Source organism: Esox lucius, chromosome 7, assembly GCF_011004845.1.
Source record: "Esox lucius isolate fEsoLuc1 chromosome 7, fEsoLuc1.pri, whole genome shotgun sequence".
NCBI classification, from domain to species: Eukaryota; Metazoa; Chordata; class Actinopteri; order Esociformes; family Esocidae; genus Esox; species Esox lucius.
In genome coordinates, this window is record NC_047575.1 from 3,979,795 (window position 1) to 4,004,792 (window position 24,998).

At 41.9% G+C, this 24,998-nt stretch overlaps 1 protein-coding gene across 1 annotated transcript in view; it reads right to left on the bottom strand.

The window, feature by feature from the left end:
* Window positions 1–24,998, bottom strand: part of spns2 (spinster homolog 2 (Drosophila)) — an 87,062-nt gene that overhangs the window by 34,384 nt on the left and 27,680 nt on the right. The window contains exon 3 of the mRNA XM_010870389.5: window positions 1,741–1,877. Coding sequence (XP_010868691.3) covers window positions 1,741–1,877 — 137 coding nt within the window. The remainder of the gene's footprint in view (window positions 1–1,740; window positions 1,878–24,998) is intronic.

Genomic DNA, 24,998 nt, shown 5'->3' on the forward strand with positions numbered 1-24,998 from the left:
AATTTGATTTAGCAGATTAGAGGACATCTCTTGAGATGAATTTGCTGAGGGTGGAGGGAGAAGGATGATGGCGTGTATGTGTGTGTTTATGTGTGTGTGTGTGTGTTTGTGTGTGTGTTTGTGTGTGTGTTTATGTGTGTGTGTGTTTGTGTGCTGGAGGGACCTCCTTACAGCCTCCCAGAGGATAGCCTTTGTGGCATGATGAGTCAGGGGGCCAATGGGTGAAGGCAACTGGCTTCTCTTGTCAGCTCAGACTTAGCGCTGACAGCCGAGAGCGGGGGGGGGGGGGGGGGGCAGACTGGGTTCCCCCTGGGGCATCTGGCAACTGTCACAGCCCCAAAGAGGAGGCTTCCGATTGGTTCAATCAGAGTGCGCCCCACCCCCCGGGGCCATCCATTTAAGACACCCATCCATAGGCTGTCAGTCGCCTCCACTGCTGGCAGCGCTGGGCTAAACCGCGTGGCTCTCTAATTAACACTCACATCAGTGGATATCTGGATCGGAAATCTCTGGAGACAGCATAGGCACATCAAACCATACAACTGGGCAAGGCATTTATATCCAATGAAAAGGATCCATCCCTCTCCTACCCAAATCACCTAGAGGTTAACCTCCCCCAAGTCCCCACCCCTCAGTCCAACGACACCAGACATTAAGAGAAGCCTTGGATGTTTCATGGTGCACTCTGCCCTTGTTGCTGTCTAATACCGAAGTCTCTCAAGCCAGTGCTTACATTAGCTGATTACCTGATACCAGTTTTAACTTCATTTTCTGAGAGCAAAAGAGAGAGAAAAGAGAGTCAGAAAGAGAGAGACTGAAAGAGAGAGATAACGTTAGGGACATTTACATGGGTAAGTGGTGGTAGAGAAAGAATGAGAAAGAGAAAGAGAGAAAAAAAAAGAGAGAAAGAGAGTAAATGAGGGAGACAGAGAGAGAGAGAGAGAGAGAGAGAGAGAGCGCAAGTGATAGAGCCATAATACAACGTCTCCACAGAGGCTGTGAAGTCACGCTAAACGAGCATGTCATTTCATCTGCATTAGCTAAACAGAGAGACCACTTTGTGTTGGCGGTGCAGCACACGCTTGTGCACTTCAAAAACTGTGTTGCTATGTGTGCAGTCACTAGCCTTCATGTGCCGGAGATCATAACAAAACTGTGTTGCTATGTGTGCAGTCACTAGCCTTCATGTGCCGGAGATCATAACAAAACTGTGTTGCTATGTGTGCAGTCACTAGCCTTCATGTGCCGGAGATCATAACAAAACTGTGTTGCTATGTGTGCAGTCACTAGCCTTCATGTGCCGGAGATCATAACAAAACTGTGTTGCTATGTGTGCAGTCACTAGCCTTCATGTGCCGGAGATCATAACAAAACTGTGTTGCTATGTGTGCAGTCACTAGCCTTCATGTGCCGGAGATCATAACAAAACTGTTTGCCGCCTCAGTGAAAAGGCCCCTAGGATTTCCTTCTACTTAGTTCTGATGTACTTCACATCAACATTTTAATACATTTCTAACAAGGGTCACTGCAGTTGATGAAATTCCAACCAAACCCATGGATAACACTTGTGTCTTTACTTGACTGACCTACTCTTCGATCAGTGGATCTTTGTTAGTGAAGATATTTAAAGTTAGGCTTGTGACAGAATTAAAGCAGTAAAGCAGCAGAGTAAGGCAGCTAACTTGTTGCTTTAGTGATACAGCTTCCTGTGTAATTCTTGTAAGGAGAGGAAGTTCTTACCTCTTTCGTGATGAAGGAACTGGAGAGGGTGACAGCCGACCAGAAGAAGATGCCACAGCTCAGGATGATTTTTCTGTTGAAACGGTCACCCAGGTAACCAAAAATGGGCGCCGCCACCATGAAACTGCAGATGAAAACTGTAAAAAAAAAAAAGAAGAGCAATACAAAACGTTAGATAACTGTTGCTTTAGTAGGCTACCACCACATCTTTTATTCGTGTTTTGTCAGAATGTTGCTGTGGTGTTCCTTTTTGTGTATTTAATCTTTCAGGTGTAAACTCAAGCCCAGATCACAGATCTGTTTCTCTTCTCTCGTCAACTTAAAGTGTTCCGGATGTCAGCAATGTTGTACCCTATTTAATCACCCTGAGGATATGCGTTATTAGATTAACTTGTGGATATGTGTGAAGGAAGTTAGTGTGACGCATTTGATACTAACAAGCATGATAGCTGTTCCAGGCATTGTGCTAAGTGATATCCTTTTAACTGAACCAATACTCATACAAAAGGAATCCACAAGTTCACCTCACTCTGTAGAAGATTCATAGCTTCAATCCCAAAATCATTCACTGTCCCTTTAAGGAATAAAGCATGGAAGTATTTGGGCTAGTTTTCCTGGTAGGTGCTGCTCTTTACATCTCCACTCTATGATTAATAACGCAACCCCACTAATCACTGAAGGACTGCCAGAGGTCACCCAGCCTACCTCATACCATTCAGAATGCTATCTAACTGCTGCACATTAATGTTGCAGAAACTATGAGATAAGTATATTAAAGAGTTGTTTCAGCCCTTCCAGATGGCAAAAAAGAAATGACTTAATGATGGGAATGATGCTGTTTTATTATAATGTCTTCAGCATTAGCCTATTATAGTCTATGATCTGATTTAATCTGCATCAATTTAGCAAGTTGGGGAATAAAAACAAAAGCTGTTGTCTGTTATAGTCAATGTAATCCTCTCACTGAAATTGAGCTTGAACCTTGCTTAAGCACAGTAGGCTACATTACAATTACAAGTGGGTGGCTGAAATGGTGCTTCCATAATCCTCACACTGCTGACTTCACAAAAAGGCATTCAAGGGGAGTGTGGATTGTTTATGGCAATATCTCTAAGAGAGAAGCATAGGTAAACGTTGTTGAATATTTAATGCACTTGGACAATGGTTTAATCCTCTGCAGAGGGAAGATGGGGTTACACTTGACAAACGGTAGAGTCTGACAACAGGGCTTCAAAGATTGGTTTCCTCCAAAAGCGTGTTGATGCATCATCAGCATAAAGCCATCCTCTAGGGGAGGGGGGGTGGGGGGGGGGTTATATAACAGTGAAGGGGTCTGCAGCATCAGTGAGAAACAACCCGAAGGGGGAAGGAGCATAATGCAGACCACAGAAGCCACGTCTATCTCTTTTTCATTACCAACGAAATGTATAACTCACCTCTATTGCCAAATAACTAACATTCTCTCACAACGATATATACGGTGAGGCCTAGGTGAAGGGAGGCCCAACGTTGGTCAAGCCAAAGCAGAAGCAAAAACCAAACTAGAGTTGACGAGAAGCTCCCCACAGAGAGATCCAACTGGGCTTTCCTGCTCAGTCTGTGCTGAGCGCCAGGGATTCCAGCATACAGAAAACAGAAAATTAAGTAGGAGACAGTGCAGTTGAGATAACACAGCCCAGACATTGCCCTTGCCAGATATTGATGTCCTCGTTTTGATAGTTAACAACATCCAATTTTGTGTGGAAGAGAAAAATGCTGATGCAGCCACGTCATGGGACGCTGCTGTTGGCTCGGTTTCCTAGCCGACCGTTCTGATCTGCTCCTCGTAAACTCACAACACAGGAGGAGCCTTTATTTTGCAGCCACAGCCTGTTTGAAAAGCCCTATGCTGAAGCCATGGAGGGCTGTTGCGTAACTAATGCTTGTGGTATTATGATATTAAATAATACTGCATGGGATTTAAACAACAAAAAACTGTAATAATAATAAAAATGGAAGATTCATGTTTTGTCAGATCTTCCTTGTATTTTGTGACTTTGCTTTTTTGATTATTGACAATCCATTTTAAATGTTTGCAGCTGGTCAGTGGGTAAGCCGATGGACATGGGTTTGAATCCCATTGGGGCCACTCAGAAGTGAGTCGCTTAAGATCTGCTAAATGTCTTGTAACAACATTGATACGGGAGCTGACAATGGAATATTTCACCAGACAGGTGTGAATCGTGACCTGCATTAATATAAATACCAATGGTTGTTATATTTAGAAAATGAAACTTGTGAATGCATGGGAACAAGCACACACCTTGCTAAGGAATGTTAAATAATTCCTATGTCAAACCATTGTAAGTATAACAGCATGTTAAGCTGATCTCAGCACAGTGTCCAACAGCATGTCAGGAGTAACGCATGGAGGTTCATCTATTTGTGGCGATAATGGTTTTGGCCGTCTATGCCCCTCTGATCGCTCAGATATAATTAGGTTAATTATAAGTAGAACCAACACATGGTCTGGGTGGTTAGCATCATTGACAGATTCTTGACAAACCATTACCAGAACCGTTTGCTTTGGTCTTGTCAGATATTTTATGTCAGGGCAGTCCTCCCTTTCATCCTCACAATGCCCTCTCTGTCCCTAAAATTATATTCTTTCTCTCTCTGTCTGTCTTTCAAGCTTGCTCTCGCTCCCTGCTCTCTATCTGTTGTCTCTACCTTTCTCTCTTCCCCTTCTCTCTGTCTCTGCGGTCTCTAAACAACATCAGTATTCTGAACCGGCACTGTGGGTCAATAGGGTCACTCTGAATGACTATAATGACTGTCTGCCTGCTTCACGATAATCCAGCCCTCTAAAAAGCCCTCCCCATCCAGCCTTTGGCACTGTACACCCATAGACACACGCAAGCAAAGGTGTTTTACAAACGCCCGCACACACACACACACACGGAAACAAACACACCACTAAGTTACAGCAGCATCCCATGTGAACTAAATATATATAAACCAGGCCATACTTAAACTTCTAAAACTACTTCCAAAGTAGATATAAATAATAGTGAACGAAACAATTTCAAACTCCTTTATTTGCCTACAACCACAGAAAAAACTGTAAAATACTTATTTCCCTACTGTAAGGTTGTTTATATACCGGTGTTGACCTCCAGACAAATTTGCTGTAATATCCACTGCTGGTTTAAATAGATATCTCCATATGGTTGCAAAACAGAGAACTAACTGCCACAACAGCATAACCTTGTATTAACAAGGAGCCAGCCTTCTAACTAAGCAATTAAGAAGAGGTCCACACATGGAAGACCCTGTTTCCTGTGATATTCTGATTTACTTCTGAATGAACGGTGGTATTTTGAGTGGGATCATTATCAACTCTCTTCTGTTAAATGCACCCGGGTACAGATGCTTTGTTCAATGGAGTGTGAATGTGTGTGTGTCTGCACCGGAATTCTGGGATACATTCTGTGTTGGTGAGAATGATCAAACTCCCTGGGCATTCGCACATGCTTAGGCTCCACTTCAAACAGAATGGGAAACACTCAAAATACAGTACAAGATAAGGTTGTGGAACCTCTGTCCAAGGGTTCTGTACACATTCTGTATGTAAATCCATGCCTGGGTTGAACACTACCATCTCGCACTTCATTCCACAGTATCTTAATTTCTGTCAATAATAATTCAAATGAATAATAAATCTGTTGAGACAGTGATTGTTCACTCTCCTTTAAACAAAGGTTTATTACACCACATGTGACACAACACATTAGGGTTATTCAGGCTGGTATTTAACATGAGTACATTTTAGTCAGAATGGTCAGAAATGGACAGATTAGCAAATGTTTCACTCTGCCATCCCTGGGATTCAATCCAATACCTCTCCCTTGCTGGTTTAGTGCTTTAACCACTAGACTATCGGCCCCCTATGTAGAGGAGCACAATGAAAGAGCTTAGTGTGACTAGCATCCATTCATTGCCTTTATGACTGAGCCACTGTCTAAAGTCAGTTCGCCTGAAAGATTCATATAAATGCCAATGTTATCTCTTAGGGCGGAATGACACTCCTGGGTGTCACCTAGCTTTGGCCAAACCTTGGATGGGTATGTGGGCTAATCGGACATTCTGTTACAGGTGTGGATATTACTTTCATGTTGACTACCACAAAGAAGATTCCTTAGTGGTGACACTGAAAACAAAACATCAATGAATAATGAGTATTTTTGTCAATGTTAGGCATTGTCGCTAATGCCTGAGAGACGGATACATTTTTTAGCTGAAATATCAGCACCCTTCATAACATAAAAACATGGCTGATGAGTTCCAAATACCGCTAGTTGCTGTGGGCTCTTCTTTCTTTATCTCCAGTTCTGTAATACAGTGACACTCCATCAGTGCCTGGACTCTGTTTCTTTATGTTTTATTACTAGGGCAAGCTTTTATATACACCACTGTCTTTTATATACTGCTGTTGGTTGGGATTCTTTGTTTTCCAGAAGGGCAAGACAATTTTTTTTTTATAAAGCTGTCCAACAAAAACTTACAAATGATCTTACCTCCAAAATTATATTGAAAAACATATTGGAAATGTTTATTGGATATCCTTCCAAAACACCCTTTTAACAGATGTTTCTTATCTTCCTATAAAAATTACACTAAAGAGAATTATTTGTAGGATTCTTTCTCTTTCTCACACATACACCACACCACTCGTTAATTCCTGTTCGGGTGCTCTGTGATCTTAAATGGTTGCCGAAGTTATTAAAGCTTCAGGGTATAAGAGGATGAAGGAGGTCGTCTTGTCAGTCGTTCAAGGCAGGCCATTCTATTTAAAACTGACCGACAGAGCCAATGTTCCCCTTTCACTCCCACTGAAGGACTGGACAATAAGGAACTCTCAGATTCGCTCTCAGTTTCTGACAGAGGAGCTCAAACAGAAATTGTAACAGGGACAGAATAAACCATGATGAATCTCTCCAGCAGAGCTCACATTTCACATCATAGCTTGGAGCTGTCCTCATCAGGGCAAGAAAGCACAAGAGATGGAGGGTTTCACTCATCTTATTATAAGGGCCATAAGACATGTTTTTATGACCTGACCAGATAAAACTCAAGTTATTATCGATCGTCTTTCTCTGAATTCAATTTCCTGCCTGTCATCCCTCTGTCTCATTTCTGAATTACATTTTCATCACTCACCCTGTTTGACTGTCTCATAGTCCAAAGAGTGTACTCAAACACATTGCAGTGTTTTAGAACATTAATCCATTAGCTTTCATAATTCTCATATTTGTATAACTTGGTTCAAATAATTTCTCCGAATGCAAACATCATCAGTTGAAAGGGAGGGAAATTTGGCAATGGTGCATGTTTGGGCTGCGGGTTGGGCTGCAGGTCCTGTGCGTATGGGGGTTAAAGAATGGCTTGGCTATGTGACACAACGGGAGTTGGGACAAGTGTGTCTTAAGGTCTGTAACTCTATATGTCTCCTAATGTGTAGCAACAAAAAAAAGAGTTGATAGATATCAAGAAAGCATGGCTGGGCTAACTAGCTCCCATATGGTTATCCACAGAATCTTTTCTCTACCACTCACATTTCGAAGTTGACCGCCATTGTCTCCAGATGTATCTTTGCGGTTGTCTCTTTCTCCATTTGTTTATGGGCTGGTACCGCATGGTGCTAAACACATCTCTATTTGATCTCCCCAAGCGCAGCCATAGACCCACAACACTAACAGAACACTGAAGACAAATAATCTCCAACGAATAAGGCCCAAAGCCGCTTACAGTAACTCATGTATTGCATATACAAACATATGAAAATGGCAGGAAAGCTCTATTCTCAACATTCGGGTAAGGTAGCCTGGTCTCAACCACCATGGGGTTTCACTTCGTCCTGTAGGTTTACACTTTGGATGTTTACTGTACGCTTCGGACCAAAAGGGAAAAAAACATACTTGATGAGCTGATTTGTTAGACAATAAGTTAGCTATGACCATTAGCATCCCTGTGTGACCTTTGCACTATGCAAGGTTGACCCATAGTTGAGTGCCAAGTTAGTTTGTTAGACTAACCATCTCCTTGCTTAACTAAAACTGAAGTATGAATGTTTGACAGGAGAAGTGATGACAGGCACGGCTGTGTTGTTTTGATCTGTAAAGGGGAAGCTGGTTTGAATGTCTCGATTGTAATAACACATATTTGATGGGTGTTATAAGATCAAGAACTGACAAAACAGTGGAATAATAATTTGTTTTTCTTTTTTAATAATTTTAGAAAATAGATTTGTAAATACATATTTTTCCATTTACCAGTCTTGGTCTGGTCAAATCATTAAATTGGCCAAACTATATACATAAACACTCCCCTCTCCAGAATGGAACGTTGAATGTTGTGTCTGTTTCTGATAGCTACTTGGTTGTGTATTTTATGATGGGTGTTTCTGATGATGGAGTCTAAACACAGACGTCTGAAAGTGACTCAGCCAAACACACTCTTTTCCCTGTTGCATCGGCTTCTAGTCTACACACACACCCAAAAACAAACTGTCAAACACACTGCTTCTCTCCACTCCACCACACACACCTTATTAGAGCTTTATACCCGGTCCCCTTCTTCATTATAAGCATCTATATGGTCTACTCTGACAAACACAATGATGGAGTTATCTGTAGGATTCTGTTCATACATCATAAAATAGATTAATATACAGAGTTGTGGAGTTGAGTCATTCCTTGTGTACACTATGCACATGACCATTGCAATTTAAAACCTTTTGAGACAATGGTTTCACAACTCTTTTATCCTTCCCCTTGAGAATATAATACCACTCTGAGGATGACTGAAAGATTATTGATAAGGCCATGGTTGGTGGTTGAAACATCAACCGCTATCTTTCTTAATGATCCTGTTTCACAGTGAAACACATCAGCAGTCAAGTTAAAGAAACATTCCTGAGTTCTTTGAAAATTTCCACCAGTAGTTGTGAAGGTGGAGGTCATGAACCAAAACTGGTCCACTTGTCTGTGTAGTACATCATCCAATTATGTACTATATCACCTATTTCCTATAATATAACACCTACAATAAATAAATACTCATAATTCAGAACCAACTTTCAATGCAAATTTGGTGTGCTTAAGACCCCAGAATGCATGCAGAGCTGTGGTTGAGGGGTAAAACCCCTTGCCCCATGTACATATAGTTCCCTGCCAGGGGGTCAAAGGTCTTCACCTCTATGTCTCCACTTCACCTCTCTTCTCTGATTCCTACTGTCAATAAAATGCAAAAAGGTACAGGTAAGGAGAGTGACTGTCGAGTCTCTTTAAAAAAATATCCCAGAATACACATTTAACCACCAGAGGCTTTTTAAATGAGTCACTGATGTAGACTCGGATATAGTGTCTGATATAGTCGCTGATGTAGTCACTGATGTAGACTCGGATATAGTGTCTGATATAGTCACTGATGTAGTCACTGATGTAGATTCGGATATAGTGTCTGATGTAGTCACTGATGTAGTCACTGATGTAGATTCGGATATAGTGACTGATATAGTCGCTGATGTAATCTATGATGTAGACTCGGATATAGTGTCTGATATAGTCGCTGATGTAGTCTATTATGTAGACTCGGATATAGTGTCTGATATAGTTGCTGATGTAGTCTATGATATAGACTCGGATAAAGTCTCTGATGTGATATTTGGGACTTTGAGGCCATGCTACGAAGAACAGTTTAACTTGCCTCACAAGCGGCTTCCGATCTGCAGACTGGATGAATTAATCATTACTCAACTCTCATTCGTTCTTATTCAGACAACGTTCTGTACTGGAGTGTTCTGTGCCTTAGGCATTCATAAAAAAACAGTCTCAAAGTCTCTCTTGAACTTGTTTATTCTCTGTGTAGTTTGGTGAGGATTGAAGCCAACAGATCCATTCCAAATACCTAACCTGCATAAAGGCAACCATTTCTTAAAGTCAAAAACCAGTTTGCGGTTTGCAGTCAAACCTGTAATGAAAATACCTCAAATTCCTCATTTGATTCTTGGAATGGTTGTCAGGTGAACACCAGGGTGGACTAGTTTGCCTCTCAGGGTAAGAATTATGATCAATTACCAGGATAATCTGCTCCTGGAAACATTAGGGCATTCCGTTGGATGACAGGAGGACAAAAGGCTGGGCGACAATCCAGACCAAACGACGGTCTCTGTTTTGGTTTCTGGATTTGACTCACAGTAACCTGTGATGTGAGTCTAGTTGGTTTTGCTGCAACACTCTCAAGCCCAATACCCGGTGAATCACACATGTAACACACATTCACCTCAGATTACTCAAGAAGGCTCAAGCAGTAGCCTACAAGAGAACTGCTGTCCCCTCACTGATGAGAAATCGGACAATGAGATGCAGTGGGTGGACGTGAGGGGGTGGCATCGCAGCAAAGAGGCTCCGGCTGACTGTTGGGTGTAATGGTTCGAGCCAGCTAGCCCACCAGCAGAGAGTTGGAGATGCAGTGCGCCTCCGCTCAGGGTGCTGATGGTTAACGTGGTCCCTCATGTGTCAATGCATAACACAGCCACAGACACCGAGTGGGTGAATGGAGTGTTTTTTAACACATTCAATTCTCCACTGAGGAAGTAGCAAGCGTAGCTCGGATACAGTACAACACCATTCTGAGAATAATGATAGAAGTCCACTCACACGCTTCCACAGAGCAAAGCTCCTGGGATTGTTTGCAGATATCTCCCAACCTGTGCCTCACTTGCCCACACAAGCATCCCTTGAACTCGTTCGCAGGGAATCTAGTTACAATAACTGAGGTCCCTCCCAACCCTAATGAGAATGGAAAACACTGCCTGTCATACCTTTCATAGGGAAACAATTCCATCAGTCAGTGTGTGTCGTCGGCTCACCTGGTGATGAGTCACCTATGGACAATGATTCAAATCTATTCCTATGAATAAAACATTGTTGTGGCCCAGGATGCAGGACATGTTTGCGTGTGATTTATATTCACTCGGTCTGTAGGGGCGATACATTTCTCTATGAAACGGCTGAACAGAAACAAGAACAGAGCACCTGCGATGCATTGATCATGTGCATCCTAAATGGCATCTGATTTCCCATTTAGCACACTACTTTTGACCTACAGGCCCTGATAAACAATTGTGCACTATCAACTGAATAGGGAACCAATTGGACTACAGTCATGAATCTGGCTTTGGGAAGAGGGACTTCAAAGTGCACAGCGGACACAGGGCGTTCGATATCTTTCCATTAAACTTTATCGACAGTGACATGTCCTGATCCTGTTTGTTCCAGTATATATATTGTATTGTTATTAAGATAGTAATGTTTTGTTAGTTTTCCTTATCTCTTCAAGGATAATTCCCAATTATTTGTCTCTGTCGTTTGGTCCATGTGTTATAGGGTGATACAGTTAGATGGCCCACTAATATAGATAGACAGAAATGCACAAATACGTGCATACACACACACACACGCACAAATGTACACACACACACACACACACACACACACACACACACACACACATATCACTGTTCGGCAGGCAGCTGTGAGGTTTGACAGCCAGTATGGTTTCTGCTTAAGCAAGAGGCTCACTGCAAAGATTGAAATAGCTATGGAGTGACGGAGACAGAATTAGATGAACAGAATCACCGCATCCTAACGACAGGCATCGACATGCCCTGTCACTAACTGCCATTCACAGCTCTGTACAGTATAACTTTGACCTGTTTGGTGTGTGTGTGTGTGTGTGTGTGTGTAGGAATGTATTTGTGCTAGTCTTCGTCACTTCTCAGATATTCTGCTTCCACAAATACAACCTCCCATTAACAGATTCAGTTGAATTTACTCATCAGTTGTGTCGCTCACGGTTCTGTCACCACCAAGGTTATCTAGACGTTTAAAGCGCTTCATGAAGTTGGGAGTCCTAACTAGCTATGATTCTTTCTGATAAATATTTATAGAATATTAGAGGTTTTCAACCCCATTGTGTTGCCAGCCTGGTTTTACTCAGAATAAAACTTGACCATTCCAGTCAAATAAATAGAATTTGAAATATTTTTACTGACAGTAATCTAGTTTGAGTTGTTTGTAATAACTTAACCACAGAATAATAAATGTATTTCATTTGATGATGATTTTCACCAGTGTAATAGAGATGTCTGTCAAGATGTTTTAAACTTCTATCCAACATATTTGTTTTACTTACTACCAAGCACCACAATCATCAATAACTTTTGTTATGTTCATATCAGACAGATATAAATCTATCATTATATCATATACATATATACTTTAAAAAACTCTTATCTATCGCCCCACAATGATTCGTCAATAAAAAAAAAGAATGCTGAATATATTTCTTAAAGAATTTAATAAAAGATCAGTTGTAGTGCTGAGTATAGTGTGTTTACATAGAAACTTAGACTTAAGGAATCATAGCTACCAGAGAACATTCACCTTTTATGATAGGTCAAATCTTAAGATTATAAGTGTTAACTTTGTCAAGGTTTGGACAGGTAAAGGTTTCAGAGTCATCATGGCGACTCACCTGGTTGCTAACATGGGACTTTATCATCTCTTGTGCCAGACGTTCTGTCACAAAAACCAGACAAATGAAACAACATTCTCCAGACATGTGTATTGATAGCCACACCAAAAAAAATGACCAAGAGGATACAGGTTCAATCACTATGTGACAATCCCTAAAACATAGGCCATAAGCAATGTGGTACTGAGGAAGGAAACTCAATCCGGCCACATGGCTCTCACTTACGCATCAGCTGTAGAAAACTGAGAACATGTTAGACATGCCAACCATGAATGTCAGCCTGGCTAGGCTGCCAAAACAGAAATAATACCACCTCCTCTCTTCAACAGGAGCACTTGTTTGTTCCTAATGCTTTGACATTTAATCTCCCTAAGCACAGACACTTAAAAGTGTCTTAAGTACCAAGACATTATGAAAGAAGCCAGATGCATGAATCCTCAGAGCAAACTAAATGAGGAATTGAATAACAAGTGAGGAGCTAAGCGAAGGATAATATGACCTTCAAACATGAAAATCTGTGACGCATGTTGTGACAATGCAGCATTTACAGTTATCTCTGGGCAGGATTAGGCTTTTATTATACAACGAATGAACAACAGCCAATAGACAGTGAATGGATTAGAGTTGGCATCTAGTTGGCATTGGGTCTGTCAGGAGAACGCATACAATATTTTGAGGAGAAGAAAGACAGAATAACTCATACAGCAAATCTATCAAGAACCCATGTGTTATGCTTGTACATGGAGGGCAAAGAGCACAAAGGGACCTGTCATGTGTATTTTGTATAGTACCATTCAACACACATAAAAAAATAAAACATTGAAACATTCTCAGTTCCCACTGAAGTTTTCAAAGAAAATGTCTCTCTTGTCTTGACAGACTTTCTTGCCAGGTAAATACAATTCCTTGAAATAGCAATCCATTCTATAGAGCACAATTTTCATCTCTGTCTAACTTATCCTTTTGGCTCGGGACATTAATCAACGAGAGTGAGACCTGGTGTCGCTTTTTCCCAGAGTGATCTCGGTAGTGTGTCGTTATGGTGCCAAAAACCTCAATCAAATCCATATTGTGCCAGAAATCTCATTCAAATCCTAACTGGGATAAACTAATTCTACCATTGCTACTGAAGGAACTCTCCTGAACACCTGGTTGGTTACGTGATCACAAGTCCAACCGGGAAGGGCCAGCCGATAAATTGTACCACAGTTGACGACTTGACAACATGGACAGGCCTGGATGGCGCTGCCTATGCTGGAACAAATCTTACGATGGTATGGATAAGAACCTTTCATCTCTGCGATCAGATCATACCTGGGAAGGGGAAGGAAGGCACATTGGCTTATACAACATTGGAAACTGTGTGTCATTAAGAAACGCCTTTAATAAATTTTCAATTGTTCTCTTCAGGTGAGAGTGCTGAGCTCAACAGCCAGTGAAAAGGAATAAATAAAGGGTGGAGGGTGGAGGCCCCTGTAATTAGTCGACATTACTCCAATGTTGAGCGCAAACTGCCAATAAACAAAACAGATTGGCAGAGAAAGAGAAGCACATCCTAGATGTTTTTTTTCAGACACAACGCCATAAGGGGATATCCTGTGTGTGTATGTGTGCAAAACAAATGGTTGGGCATAATTCTACCAAATCCAAGACAATAGGCTTACCAAGACATAACAACAACACTTCTGAAAAACACAACCTTTTTTGTAAATGTAGTTTTTTGTTTCTCATTTAAATGAAAATTACATTTACTTTGTAATGATTTAGCAGACACTCTTAGCCAGAGGAACTTTTTGGGACAATTAGGACATTCATCTTAAGAGAGCAAGGTGAAAAATAGTTTAGTGTCATAGCGATGATAGAAAAGACCATGTGAGGATAAATCAGAACCAAGTGACTTCTGTAATGCATGCTTCGCAATCCTAAACCAAAAGGTATTCAGAGCAGATCCTTGGTCTTCTATCACTCCACACAATGGAATGTGACACAGTAGTTTTGCTGTATGTTATGAGAGAATGTTCCCCAAGGTATTTGTAGCCATGGAAAGAATATGGGGCAGTGAAAACTGATTTACCATAGTTCCTCCAACTAAATGAGTTCACGTCAGGGACAATGGTCAATGTCAGGGATCATTTAGACATAAAGAATGCCAAAATTAAGGCTGAGAAAGAGAGAGAGCGAGAAGGGAAAAGAGTGCAAGAAAGAGAGAGCAAGAGAAGCAGAGAGCTAAGAGAAAGAGGAGACAAAAGAGCAGAGAGAGAGGGATACAGAGAACAAACATAACCCAACTTGCCTAGCATATCCTGAGGGCAGGTCAGAAGCTGATTGTGATAGCACTGGATCAAAAGGTAAGCTTGTACAGTACATCGAGTTGACAAAGATTACTGTAAGTCAATTACTCAGCTACTGTAGCCCTAGTTTAGATGTATCTATCTTGTGGCATTTCTTTACTTCAATCACCGCAAACCACACTGAGTCACTTTAGCGCTCCCTGGGTTGTTACAGAGATGGTGGAAGAGTCCCCTGGTTGCCGCAAACGGTATAGTTGTGTTGCGCTGCCTTTGGGGTGTAACCCTGTGGTGCTTTATGACAGCAGCCAGGCTAACAGACAGATTATACCCCATGTAGACAGATTGTTTTTGTTTGTTTTTCTTGATGTTGTGTCCTTTTCTTGTGAAAAATGACACTGTAGCTGCCTGAGATGGGTGGAACACTGTAGCGACTGAGAAACAACTGCCTGGAAACTGGGCTGTATCTGCCACCTCACCTACTTCCTGTAACATATACATTCTTTCAGTCTCCCTCATGAATATTTTCCTTAATCTCTTTTCTTTCTTAACTTCTTCATTTTATTCCTTCTTCCTTCTATCTACCTTCTTTTTCTCTCCCTCTGCACCCCCATGTCTCTCTCCCTCTACACCCCCATGTCTCTCTCCCTCTACACCCCCATGTCTCTCTCCCTCTACACCCCCATGTCTCTCTCCCTCTACACCCCCATGTCTCTCTCCCTCTACACCCCCATGTCTCTCTCCCTCTGCACCCCCATGTCTCTCTCCCTCTACACCCCCATGTCTCTCTCCCTCTACACCCCCATGTCTCTCTCCCTCTACACCCCCATGTCTCTCTCCCTCTACACCCCCATGTCTCTCTCCCTCTACACCCCCATGTCTCTCTCCCTCTGCACCCCCATGTCTCTCTCCCTCTACACCCCCATGTCTCTCTACCTCTACACCCCCATGTCTCTCTCCCTCTACACCCCCATGTCTCTCTCCCTCTACACCCCCATGTCTCTCTCCCTCTACACCCCCATGTCTCTCTCCCTCTACACCCCCATGTCTCTCTCCCTCTACACCCCCATGTCTCTCTCCCCCTTCCTCTCCATTTCTCTATACCTCCCTTCATATTATGCTCCATCTAAAGTCTTCAAGAAAACAAAATGGTAAATGACCAGTATGTAAATGTCTCTCTCCTCCTTCCTTATTTTCTTTCTTCCTACCACTGTAAACCAACCCTGATACTAAACTACACAGTCATCTCCTTCAGGTGGAGCTCTAAACATCCCCTACATTCCTCACATTTACGTTCACGCTCCAAGACGCTGAAGAAACCAAACAGCTCGGACCCCCTCATTCTTCAGCAGTGTCGGGTTTCCCCCTACAGCGGTGTGGCTGACGTTTGATAAATGCTTTCCCTGCTTTGTGGCCTGGAAGCATGAGCACTGCCCATTGTACGATCACAGCCTGTTTAGGTGCAGAGGAATGCGCGGTCAAACGTCTATGCAAAGAAATCCAGCATTGCGGTGCGTGCATGGAGCTGCCAAGTTCGGAGTTGAAAGCCAATGTTTTTAGTGGACCCATCTGGAGTACAGAAGGCTGCTAAAGTCCCAAATGCCACCATATGAGCTATCTGATAAGGATCTGGTTCAAATAAGTGGAATTCGCAAAGCACACTTCACCAGGAGTCACCAGGAGCCTGTAGCATCAGGTTTCCCTGCTTTTTGGCCTTTCAAAAGGCACTAGATTGTAAATGAATGACTGGGGCTCTAGGGCCTTTGCTGTAAGCCGGAGTCTGGGGGAGAGAGCACTTAAAGTAGGTAGAGCTCTGGATTGAGAATGGAAGATGAGTGTGTACTATTACAGTAGACATGGTCCATGCATGTTAACAGTGCGTATGGTTCCATTAGGATTTGTGTGGTGCTTAAAACCCCTGGGATTGACTCCCTAATGGGCCACACATAAAATAATGCTACCATTTATTATTGAACACTACAGTATTTATTATGAATGAGGTCAAGAGGTCTGCAGACTGCCAGGATAAAAAAAAGGACACTGTCATTTGTGTACAACAATCTGATCTAACAAAGTGGATATTTTTACAGTTTTGCTCAGAGGTTTGCATACCCTTGCAGAACTGGTAATATACGTACCATTTGTAAAGAAAACATGAGTGAGCAGGCAAACATGTCTTTTATTTCTTAGGGGATGCACATTCAACTGTAGAACAGAATGGCACAGTCATAAAACAAAACACGGCAAAAAAAAATTAAATGAACTGACCCCTGTTCAAAGGTCTGCATACCCTTAGTTCTTAATACTGTGTATTGCCACATTTAGCATCAATGAGAGTGTGCAGTCTTTTGTAATAGTTGTTTATGAGGCCCCAAATTATTGCAGGTGGTATAGCTGCCCATTCATCTTGGCAAAATGTCTCCAGGTCAGGAAAAGACTTTGGTCATCTTGCATGAACCGCACGTTTGAGATCTCCTCAGTGTGGCTCGATGATATTAAGGTCAGGAGTCTGTGATGGCCACTCCACAACCTACACCTTTTTCTGCTGTAACCACTGGAGGGTCAACTTGGCCTTGTGCAGTGGACATTTTCATGCTGGAAGGTCCAAGAGCGTCCCATATGCAGCTTTCATGCAGAAGAATGCAAATTGTCTGCCAGTATTTTTTGATAACATGCTGCATTCATCTTGCCATAAATTTTCACTAGATTTCCCCTGCCTTTAGATCTCACAAACCCCCACAATATCAGTGAGCCACCACCATTCCTAACAGTGAGAATGGCATTCTTTTCACTATAGGCCTTGTTGACCCCTCTCTAAAACATAACACTTATGGTTGTGACCATAAAGCTCTATTTTGTTCTATTTTGTTGTCACTCCAAATCACAGTGTGCCACAAGTTGTGGGGCTTGTCAAGGTGTTGTCGGTCATATTGTTACTAGGCTTTTTTGTGGCATTGGCACAGTAAAGGCTTCTTTCTGGCAATTCGACGATGCAGCTCATTTTTATTCAAGAATCGTCGTATTGTGCTCCTTGAAAAAACCACATCACATGTATTCCATGTACTTCTCCTGAGGTTACCTGTGGGTTTTTCTTTGCATCCCGAACAATTTTTCTGGCAGTTTTGGCTGAAATCTTTCTAGGTCTACTTGACCTTGGCTTGGTTTTAAGAGATCCCCAAATGTTCCACTTATTAATAAGTGATTGAACAGTACTGACTGGCATTTGCAAGGCTTTGGATATCTTTTTATATCTTTATAAAGTTCCATTACCTTGTTACGCAGGTATTTTTTATGCTCCCCCTGGCTCAGTATCAAGCCTGCTCAGTGCATTCATGTGAGAGCTAAGAATCTCATTGACTATTTATACACAGACACTAATTATAATTTAAATAGCCACAGGTGTGGGAAATTAACCTTTAATGGCCATTTTCACCTGTGTGTGTCACCTTGTGTGTCTGTAACAAGGCCAAACATTCAAGGGTATGTAAACTTTTGAACAGGGTCATTTGGGTGATTTCTGTTATCATTATGATTTAAAAAGGAGCCAAACAACTATGTGATAATTAATAGCTTAATTTGATCACTATCCTTAAATAAATGTAATACATGTTTTTTTGCACGATCACTCATATTTTCAAAATCAATGCCAAAATGTCACAATTTCTGCCAGGGTATGCAAACTTATGAGCACAACTGTATATTTATATATTTTGTGTATTTATATTTGTATATGTATATTTATAAAGATGCATTTATTATAACAGTCCAAAAATACAGTTTTTCATATATTTTTGAAAGAAACAGATACGGACATTGATTGATGGACACCATTAAATTGGCAAGCTAATGATCGGTTGGTGTTTGGCTAGCTATCAACCGCTAGCTTCCAGAAGATAACCATAGATAGGTATTTAGCTATTTAATCATCTCTATACTTGTATTTGTATTGAACCGTTCGGGAAAGGGTCCACGGTACACGGTTCGATACGCACTGCAAATTCAGGATTGCCGTCTGGGTGGGCCGTCAGGGCCAGCAAGCCTTCTCTGCTGGCCTAAAGACTGTCAGAATCAGAACATTTATTTTTTATTTTTATATTTTATTTAAGTTTTCATTAACGCTATATGTATTTCATGAAGTTCATTCCCATCAGTCTAGTAACGTAATTTCAATGCTACTCTCTCCCTCAGTTGTGCTGCTTCATGTACAGCTCATATAAATAAAAGCATCCAATCAGATTTTTCAACTATGCTGTCTCCGGGTAAACTGGAGGCCTTCAGAATTTTGAGTGAATCCCCACTTCCATTGAAGCAAACAGGAGCATGTTGTTGATTGTCATATTAATTAACCAATCAGATTTTGAGGTTGCCGTGTTGGGCATATTCTTTGACACACCAGAGCCTTCTCGCCAGCCTTAGGTCAGCATTTTTCATATTGTTGATGGGAGTGGCAGTTAGCTAACTGAAGAAAACTAGCTGACACCTGACCTAGCATTATCCCCGGTTGTTTAAAACTTTCGGTTTATAACTGTAGTGCTTTAGATTGGTTATTTAGATTTTTACTTTTTTGGCAGAATGGCATATGGAGGAGAAGTATCTTGATATCCCACACCTGTGAGGTGGATGGATTATCTCGGCAAAGGAGAAGTGCTCACTAACACAGATTTAGACAGATTTGTGAACAATATTTGAGAGAAATAGGGCTTTTGTGTACATAGAGAAAGTCTTAGATCTTTGTGTTCAGCTCAAGATAAATGGGGGCAAAAACAAAAGTGTTGCGTTTATTATTTTGTTCAGTATATTTTTACTAGCAGGCCCGGCACCATGAGGGGTCTTAAGAGGGCTTATTATGGTGTTTTTGTATTCAGTATTCAGTATTTAGGACTGAAACACAGCAGGAGGAGATCGATAAACAGACACATTTAATCCTGGGGCTGGGCCTATTAATAGCTATTTATTATTATTGCTTGCTTTAGATTGTTGCTTCTGGTGTGAAGCAAGTTCAATTTCAGTGGCCTGGCTGGCTGTGCCTTTGAGTGTACATGGTGGCATACATGTGCGTTTAGGTCCAGCAGCTTTGCTGCAATCTCTGGGGAAGCCTGATTCCTGATTGTGTTGTTCCTCCTGGCATGTTTGCTTGCTTCTTGGTTGTATGAGTAAATGTGACTGGTTGTTGTCAGTTTGTTCTTGTTTATTTGGTAAGGACATTGGTTTGGGATATGTGATGGCTGTGTGTGATACAGCATCCTGTCATACTGCGTCATACTGGGACATTCGTGATGGTTTCAGTCATCGTTTATTCATGTTGTGTCAATTAGGTGTTGAGCCTAGTGTTAAATCTGTTTATTCCACTCGATAAAGGTTATTGTCACTGTGGTTACGTCAAATGTCAATAGCCTATAACCCTATAGTGTCATATGATGACGTTATTAGAATTACGGGAAAATAGTGCTGAAGGCACAGGTGTAAAATGCACAGCCTGCCACTGATTTCGATATATGCTGCTGGATTACACACTCTTGATAAAGTTCTGTTTTAAATGGTTGTGTTTTTGTTTCAGGTTATAAGGCAGGCACTGATATTTCTTGTTGCCTCTTTGTTTCCCATGTTTACTATTATTACAAATGGAAAATCTAAATGCAAATGACATATTTCTCAGACATTTATTTTGTCTATGCATAAAAACCATATCGAACCGTGACACCAATGTACTTCAAAATACCAAACCGTGAGTTTTGCAAACCATTTCAACCCTACAACAGTATATATGGTTTGAGGTGCTTTCCAGCTATACTGTTGTGATGACAGAAACTTGTCAGATAGACAGCTTTAACAGGACGAGTTTAGACTCAAAATAACAGACTACTTGTGAATGTCAAACTCTTTCTAAAAGCATTCTCCTATGAAACTAAATGACCCAAGGCAAGTTGTTTGCTACATGGTGAATGGTCAGGCTACCCTCAGGAAATTACATGATGTTTGCTAATCACTGTAATCATAAAAAGCATGCAGTTACTTGCTGTAGAACTATCATGTAGAGCTAAATTTGCGCATTGGTTCCAAAGGAAACAAACAAAAAACAGTACTTCTGATGAGCTCTTCAAGAGGTGATAATATTACAAAAAAATACTTAACAATCCCTCCAAAATAGTACAAGAGTGTTTTTTAATTATAGGACTAGATTTTAAGTCACTTGACTATAAGTCAATATAAGTTCACATGCAATAAAAGCATCTGCTAAATCATTATGAATTAGGGAGATATATGCACAGCAGCTTCCATGTATTTACATGTACAGTAGAAAAGTCACACAGATCCAGCTATCCTGTCATTTTGTTCTGGGGACACTCTCCCTCAATTTGTGCCTTGTCTGTGATTGCCTTGGGATCCAACTAGGGACATAGTTTTACAGGGCGCGGAGTGTTTCTTTCCTGCCATTTTCCTCCCACAACCACAGGATCAGCAGAGTTAATGACAGGACATGGCTGAAATGATAGAGAATAGCTCAAGTGTATGTTCATTTGAGAGTATGTGTGTTTGTGTGTTCCTGTTTTACTACTGTAGTTGGTCCTCAAATTGGCTAGAAGTTTTATCAAACTGGGTTACGTTTTGGGTAAGAATTAGGGTTAGAATTAGTCTTAGAATTATGGGTTCTGTTTAGGAGCTAGGGTGAGTTTCAGTTTAGGCATAATGGTTATTGTGGTTAAGGTTAGGGTAAGGGTTAGGGTTGTTTTTTAAATTATACTGAATTGATGGTCTTCACTGTTTTGGACCACTGCACTAAAATGAACTGTTGCACATAGACAAACGTTCAAGTAAAGAACCAGCCCTCTAATGGTTCATGTTAGTCAACTATAATGCATATATGCACCACTCGTGTAATATCTCTGCCTTAGACAATCTGCACACATAGTATGTAACCTATGATCACAGAGCAAGGCTGTTTGATTGGAGGCCTCGACTGGACTTAGGCATCCAAAATTGCACTGCTTGGAGCACAACATTAGATTGCCCTAAACAGGGAGTAGGGTGCCATTTGGAATACTGACCTGTCTGCGTCGGTTATTGATCTGTTGATGTCAGGCGGAGCAGAAGAATGAAACCTAGCAAGCTCCCAGGGGCCTGACCGCGGGGGTTTGTGTGTGTGTTCCCAGGGCTTCAGCCGACTAAGATACCCGCAGGGGTATCGATCCAGTTCAGATGCAGCGCTCATATGCTGGTGCAAGCAAATATCACAACCTCTGTCAATTACCATAAACAGAAGCTTTGTCCTTCTTCTGATGATGGAAAAGATGAAGTAATCATGGATCTATTATAGTGGGCAGAGAGAAAGTCTGGCGGTTAGAATGCCTGACCAGTGGCTGAAAGGTTGCTGAATGAATCCCGAAACCAGCAATGTAAAAAAAGATATTGTTTCATCCTTCAGCAAGACATTAGGTTGCTCTGGATAAGACCTTCTAAGAATAACTTTTCAACCAGGTACTACATTTCAACCAGGCTGCCTATAAACACCACCCTGTGTTGGGCTGTTACTGCTAAGAGTGGATATCAATGGCAGGACATATAACGTATTGCTTAATGTGGTTGAAACACAAGCATAGACATATGCACTGTAGACATATGCACTGTAGGCTGTGGGTGTAGTGGGGGTCGAAGGCACAGAACCCATTAGAGCATTTACCACTAGGAAGTTCTAGATTATTCTGTGTTTACACCCAGTGGCCCCTCAGCACTTCTTCACCTCATCTCGCCCTTCATGCTTGTTTTAATTGGCCTCTGATCTCCTGATTGGATTGGCAGTTCTTCCGTGAGAAAGAGTTTTGGCTCAGGGGAAAGGAAGTGGAGAGGTGGGCGATGGGAGCTAGGGAGCATGGGAGGGGTGCCAATCACTGTCTGGCAGCTACCCTCCTCTGAAACGTGGCCTAGTCAAAGAGTAGGGGAAAGAGATACAGAGACAGCGTGCGAGACAGGTTTTGAGTCGGTCCACTAAGACATATGGGAATCGGCAACAGCTCAGCACTTTACAGTGATAGCAATGAAACAGAGTTAGAAATCAGAGGGCAAATAGAGGACTGGCTTTACACAGGTAATGCTTTAAAGCAAACATCTACGGGCAAAGAGTGTGAACCTCCACCAAGCAGTTACGATTTAGATACATTCATGTGGCCATTAACATATCATTCAGAATTGTTCTTATTTGGGGCTTGGTGCCATTGAACTCCAAAGGCATGATTGTGTCACAGTTACCTAATTAATATTGAACGTTGCTCTTGTGCATGCCAGCTGCACAGGAGGAATGTTACACAGGTGTCTCAATGTCCTCTTCATTTTGATCTCTGTCTTCCTCTCACTTTTTGCCTTTCTCTACTCCCAAAGCGGTTCGAGTATCTGATTAGCATCTGAAAGCAAGACAGTTAACCTAATTGCCAAATTGGGTTTCAAAGGTGGAAGTTGCATTTCGGTTGAACCTAAATGAATGTAACCCTAAATCCCTCTCTGCTGTTGTAGCCAACTCCTTTACTACATGGCACCCAATTGCGTGATGGTGGCGCAGCTACACCTGACAAGCTAAGAGGAGGGCATATCTCATCAAATCAAATGTCTTGGACCGACCGCTGTGTCAGCAGGGTGAGAAGGATGGAGGGGAGAAAGAGATGGTGTAGAGGGAAGAACAAGGGAAAGACAGAGAGAGGATGGAGGGGAGAGAAAAGAACAACTGAGGGAACGAGCGAAGGCTGCGGAAAACCCCAGAGAAGAGCAGCTGTGTGGCAGTGGACAGACACCACAGCTGATCAAACACTGATATAGCTTTACTTCATGCTGAAAGAAAGAGATTGCAGATTCCCGTAGCCACCTCTGTTACAGAGTAACCAGAGACTGTGACAAACACTGGAACATTAACATGTAAAGTTGGCCGCACTTGTCACAGCCCCAGTTGCGAAGGGTTTTCCAATGGGTCAAAGCCAACTCTAAGCCACAGATCGTAATACTTCATCCTCTCTTATCCATAAGAACATCGCAGGCATTATCTGCAAATCCAGAAACTGGGTATTGTGCAAATCTCTGACTCTACTGACTTGGCCTCACCCTTTACACCAGAGAGAGAGGGAAAGAAAGAGTTAGAGAGGGAGAGGGAGCAGAACAAAGACCACTAAGTGAGCTGTATGTAAGGGAGTTCAAGAGCTGGGAGATTTAATAGCTCAGTTGAAATTAAGAAGTTTCCCTGTTCCACCTGTGGCACCATTTCTCAGCGTCTGGCCAGGATGTCACTTGGTGAAAGCTAGCTACGTTGACCTAAGTGTCTGTGCAGGTGTTTCGTTCCAGATTCAGACAGGACAGGGGTTGGCAGCCATGTGGAGGTTGGGGGGGATTGGCTTGCTGGGGACATGGTCAGTCTGTCAGAGACTCTGTGGCTAAATTATATCCTACTAAATAGGGTGACATTTGGGTCAGGCCCAAAGTGTGTCAGCCAACAGCGCTTCATAGGGGATGGCCAGGAGAACCAGGACAAACACGGCAGACACTTGACCCAAGATTGTTCCAAATTAATAGAAAATATCTCCCTGGATCAGCAATAACTAGTAATTGATAGAGCTGGAGAAACTGGACAGGCTCTTTGTTTTATATTTTACATTTTAGTAATTTAACAGACACTCTTATCCAAAGCCATTTACAGTAGGAATTGTATTCACTGTCTTCACAGTCACGACCACTCTTCCGAGATTTTTTATCAAAAACTCTGGCTGCATACAGTTCATAATGAATAATAATGATATGCAGACAAACAATATTTCATATGAGAAAATCACTCAAAGCCCACATTCCTCCATCTACAGCAGGCTCAAATGGAAATAAACATAGACTCCTTCCAAACCCCTGGAAAATGTCACATAATTTTCACCATAGACATAGCAGATGACATCTAGGTTAAATTATATGAGAATTGCTCAAGGGCACGACAACAGATTGTAAACCTGGCTGGATCTGGGATTCAACTCAGCAGCCCTGCAGTCTAACCATCAAGCTATCTGCCTTCCTGCATCATCACCCCTCCCACTCAACTATCTGTCTTCAGTTGACCACACCCCTTGGGTCATTTGGAGGCCTAATGGAGGACCTGTCATTTCAAGCAGGAGTCGCCCAGTTCCCTGACAGATGCGACAGGTTCTCTGCTCTCGTTAGGAATGCCTGCTACAGTGTTATTAGCTCAGCTGTCTGCTGTTTTCATGTGCTAAGCTGAAAGACAGACGCGAGCACCTGAGGCCAGGACACATTCCATGCTACCTGAGTGCTAGCCCTCTTTCACCAGGCCTCTTCACTTTCTCTGGGTATCTCACATTTTGAATTTTTCTTGCTTTTGCAAGTTGGTTCTTTAGGTTACTCTGGCTAGGAGTT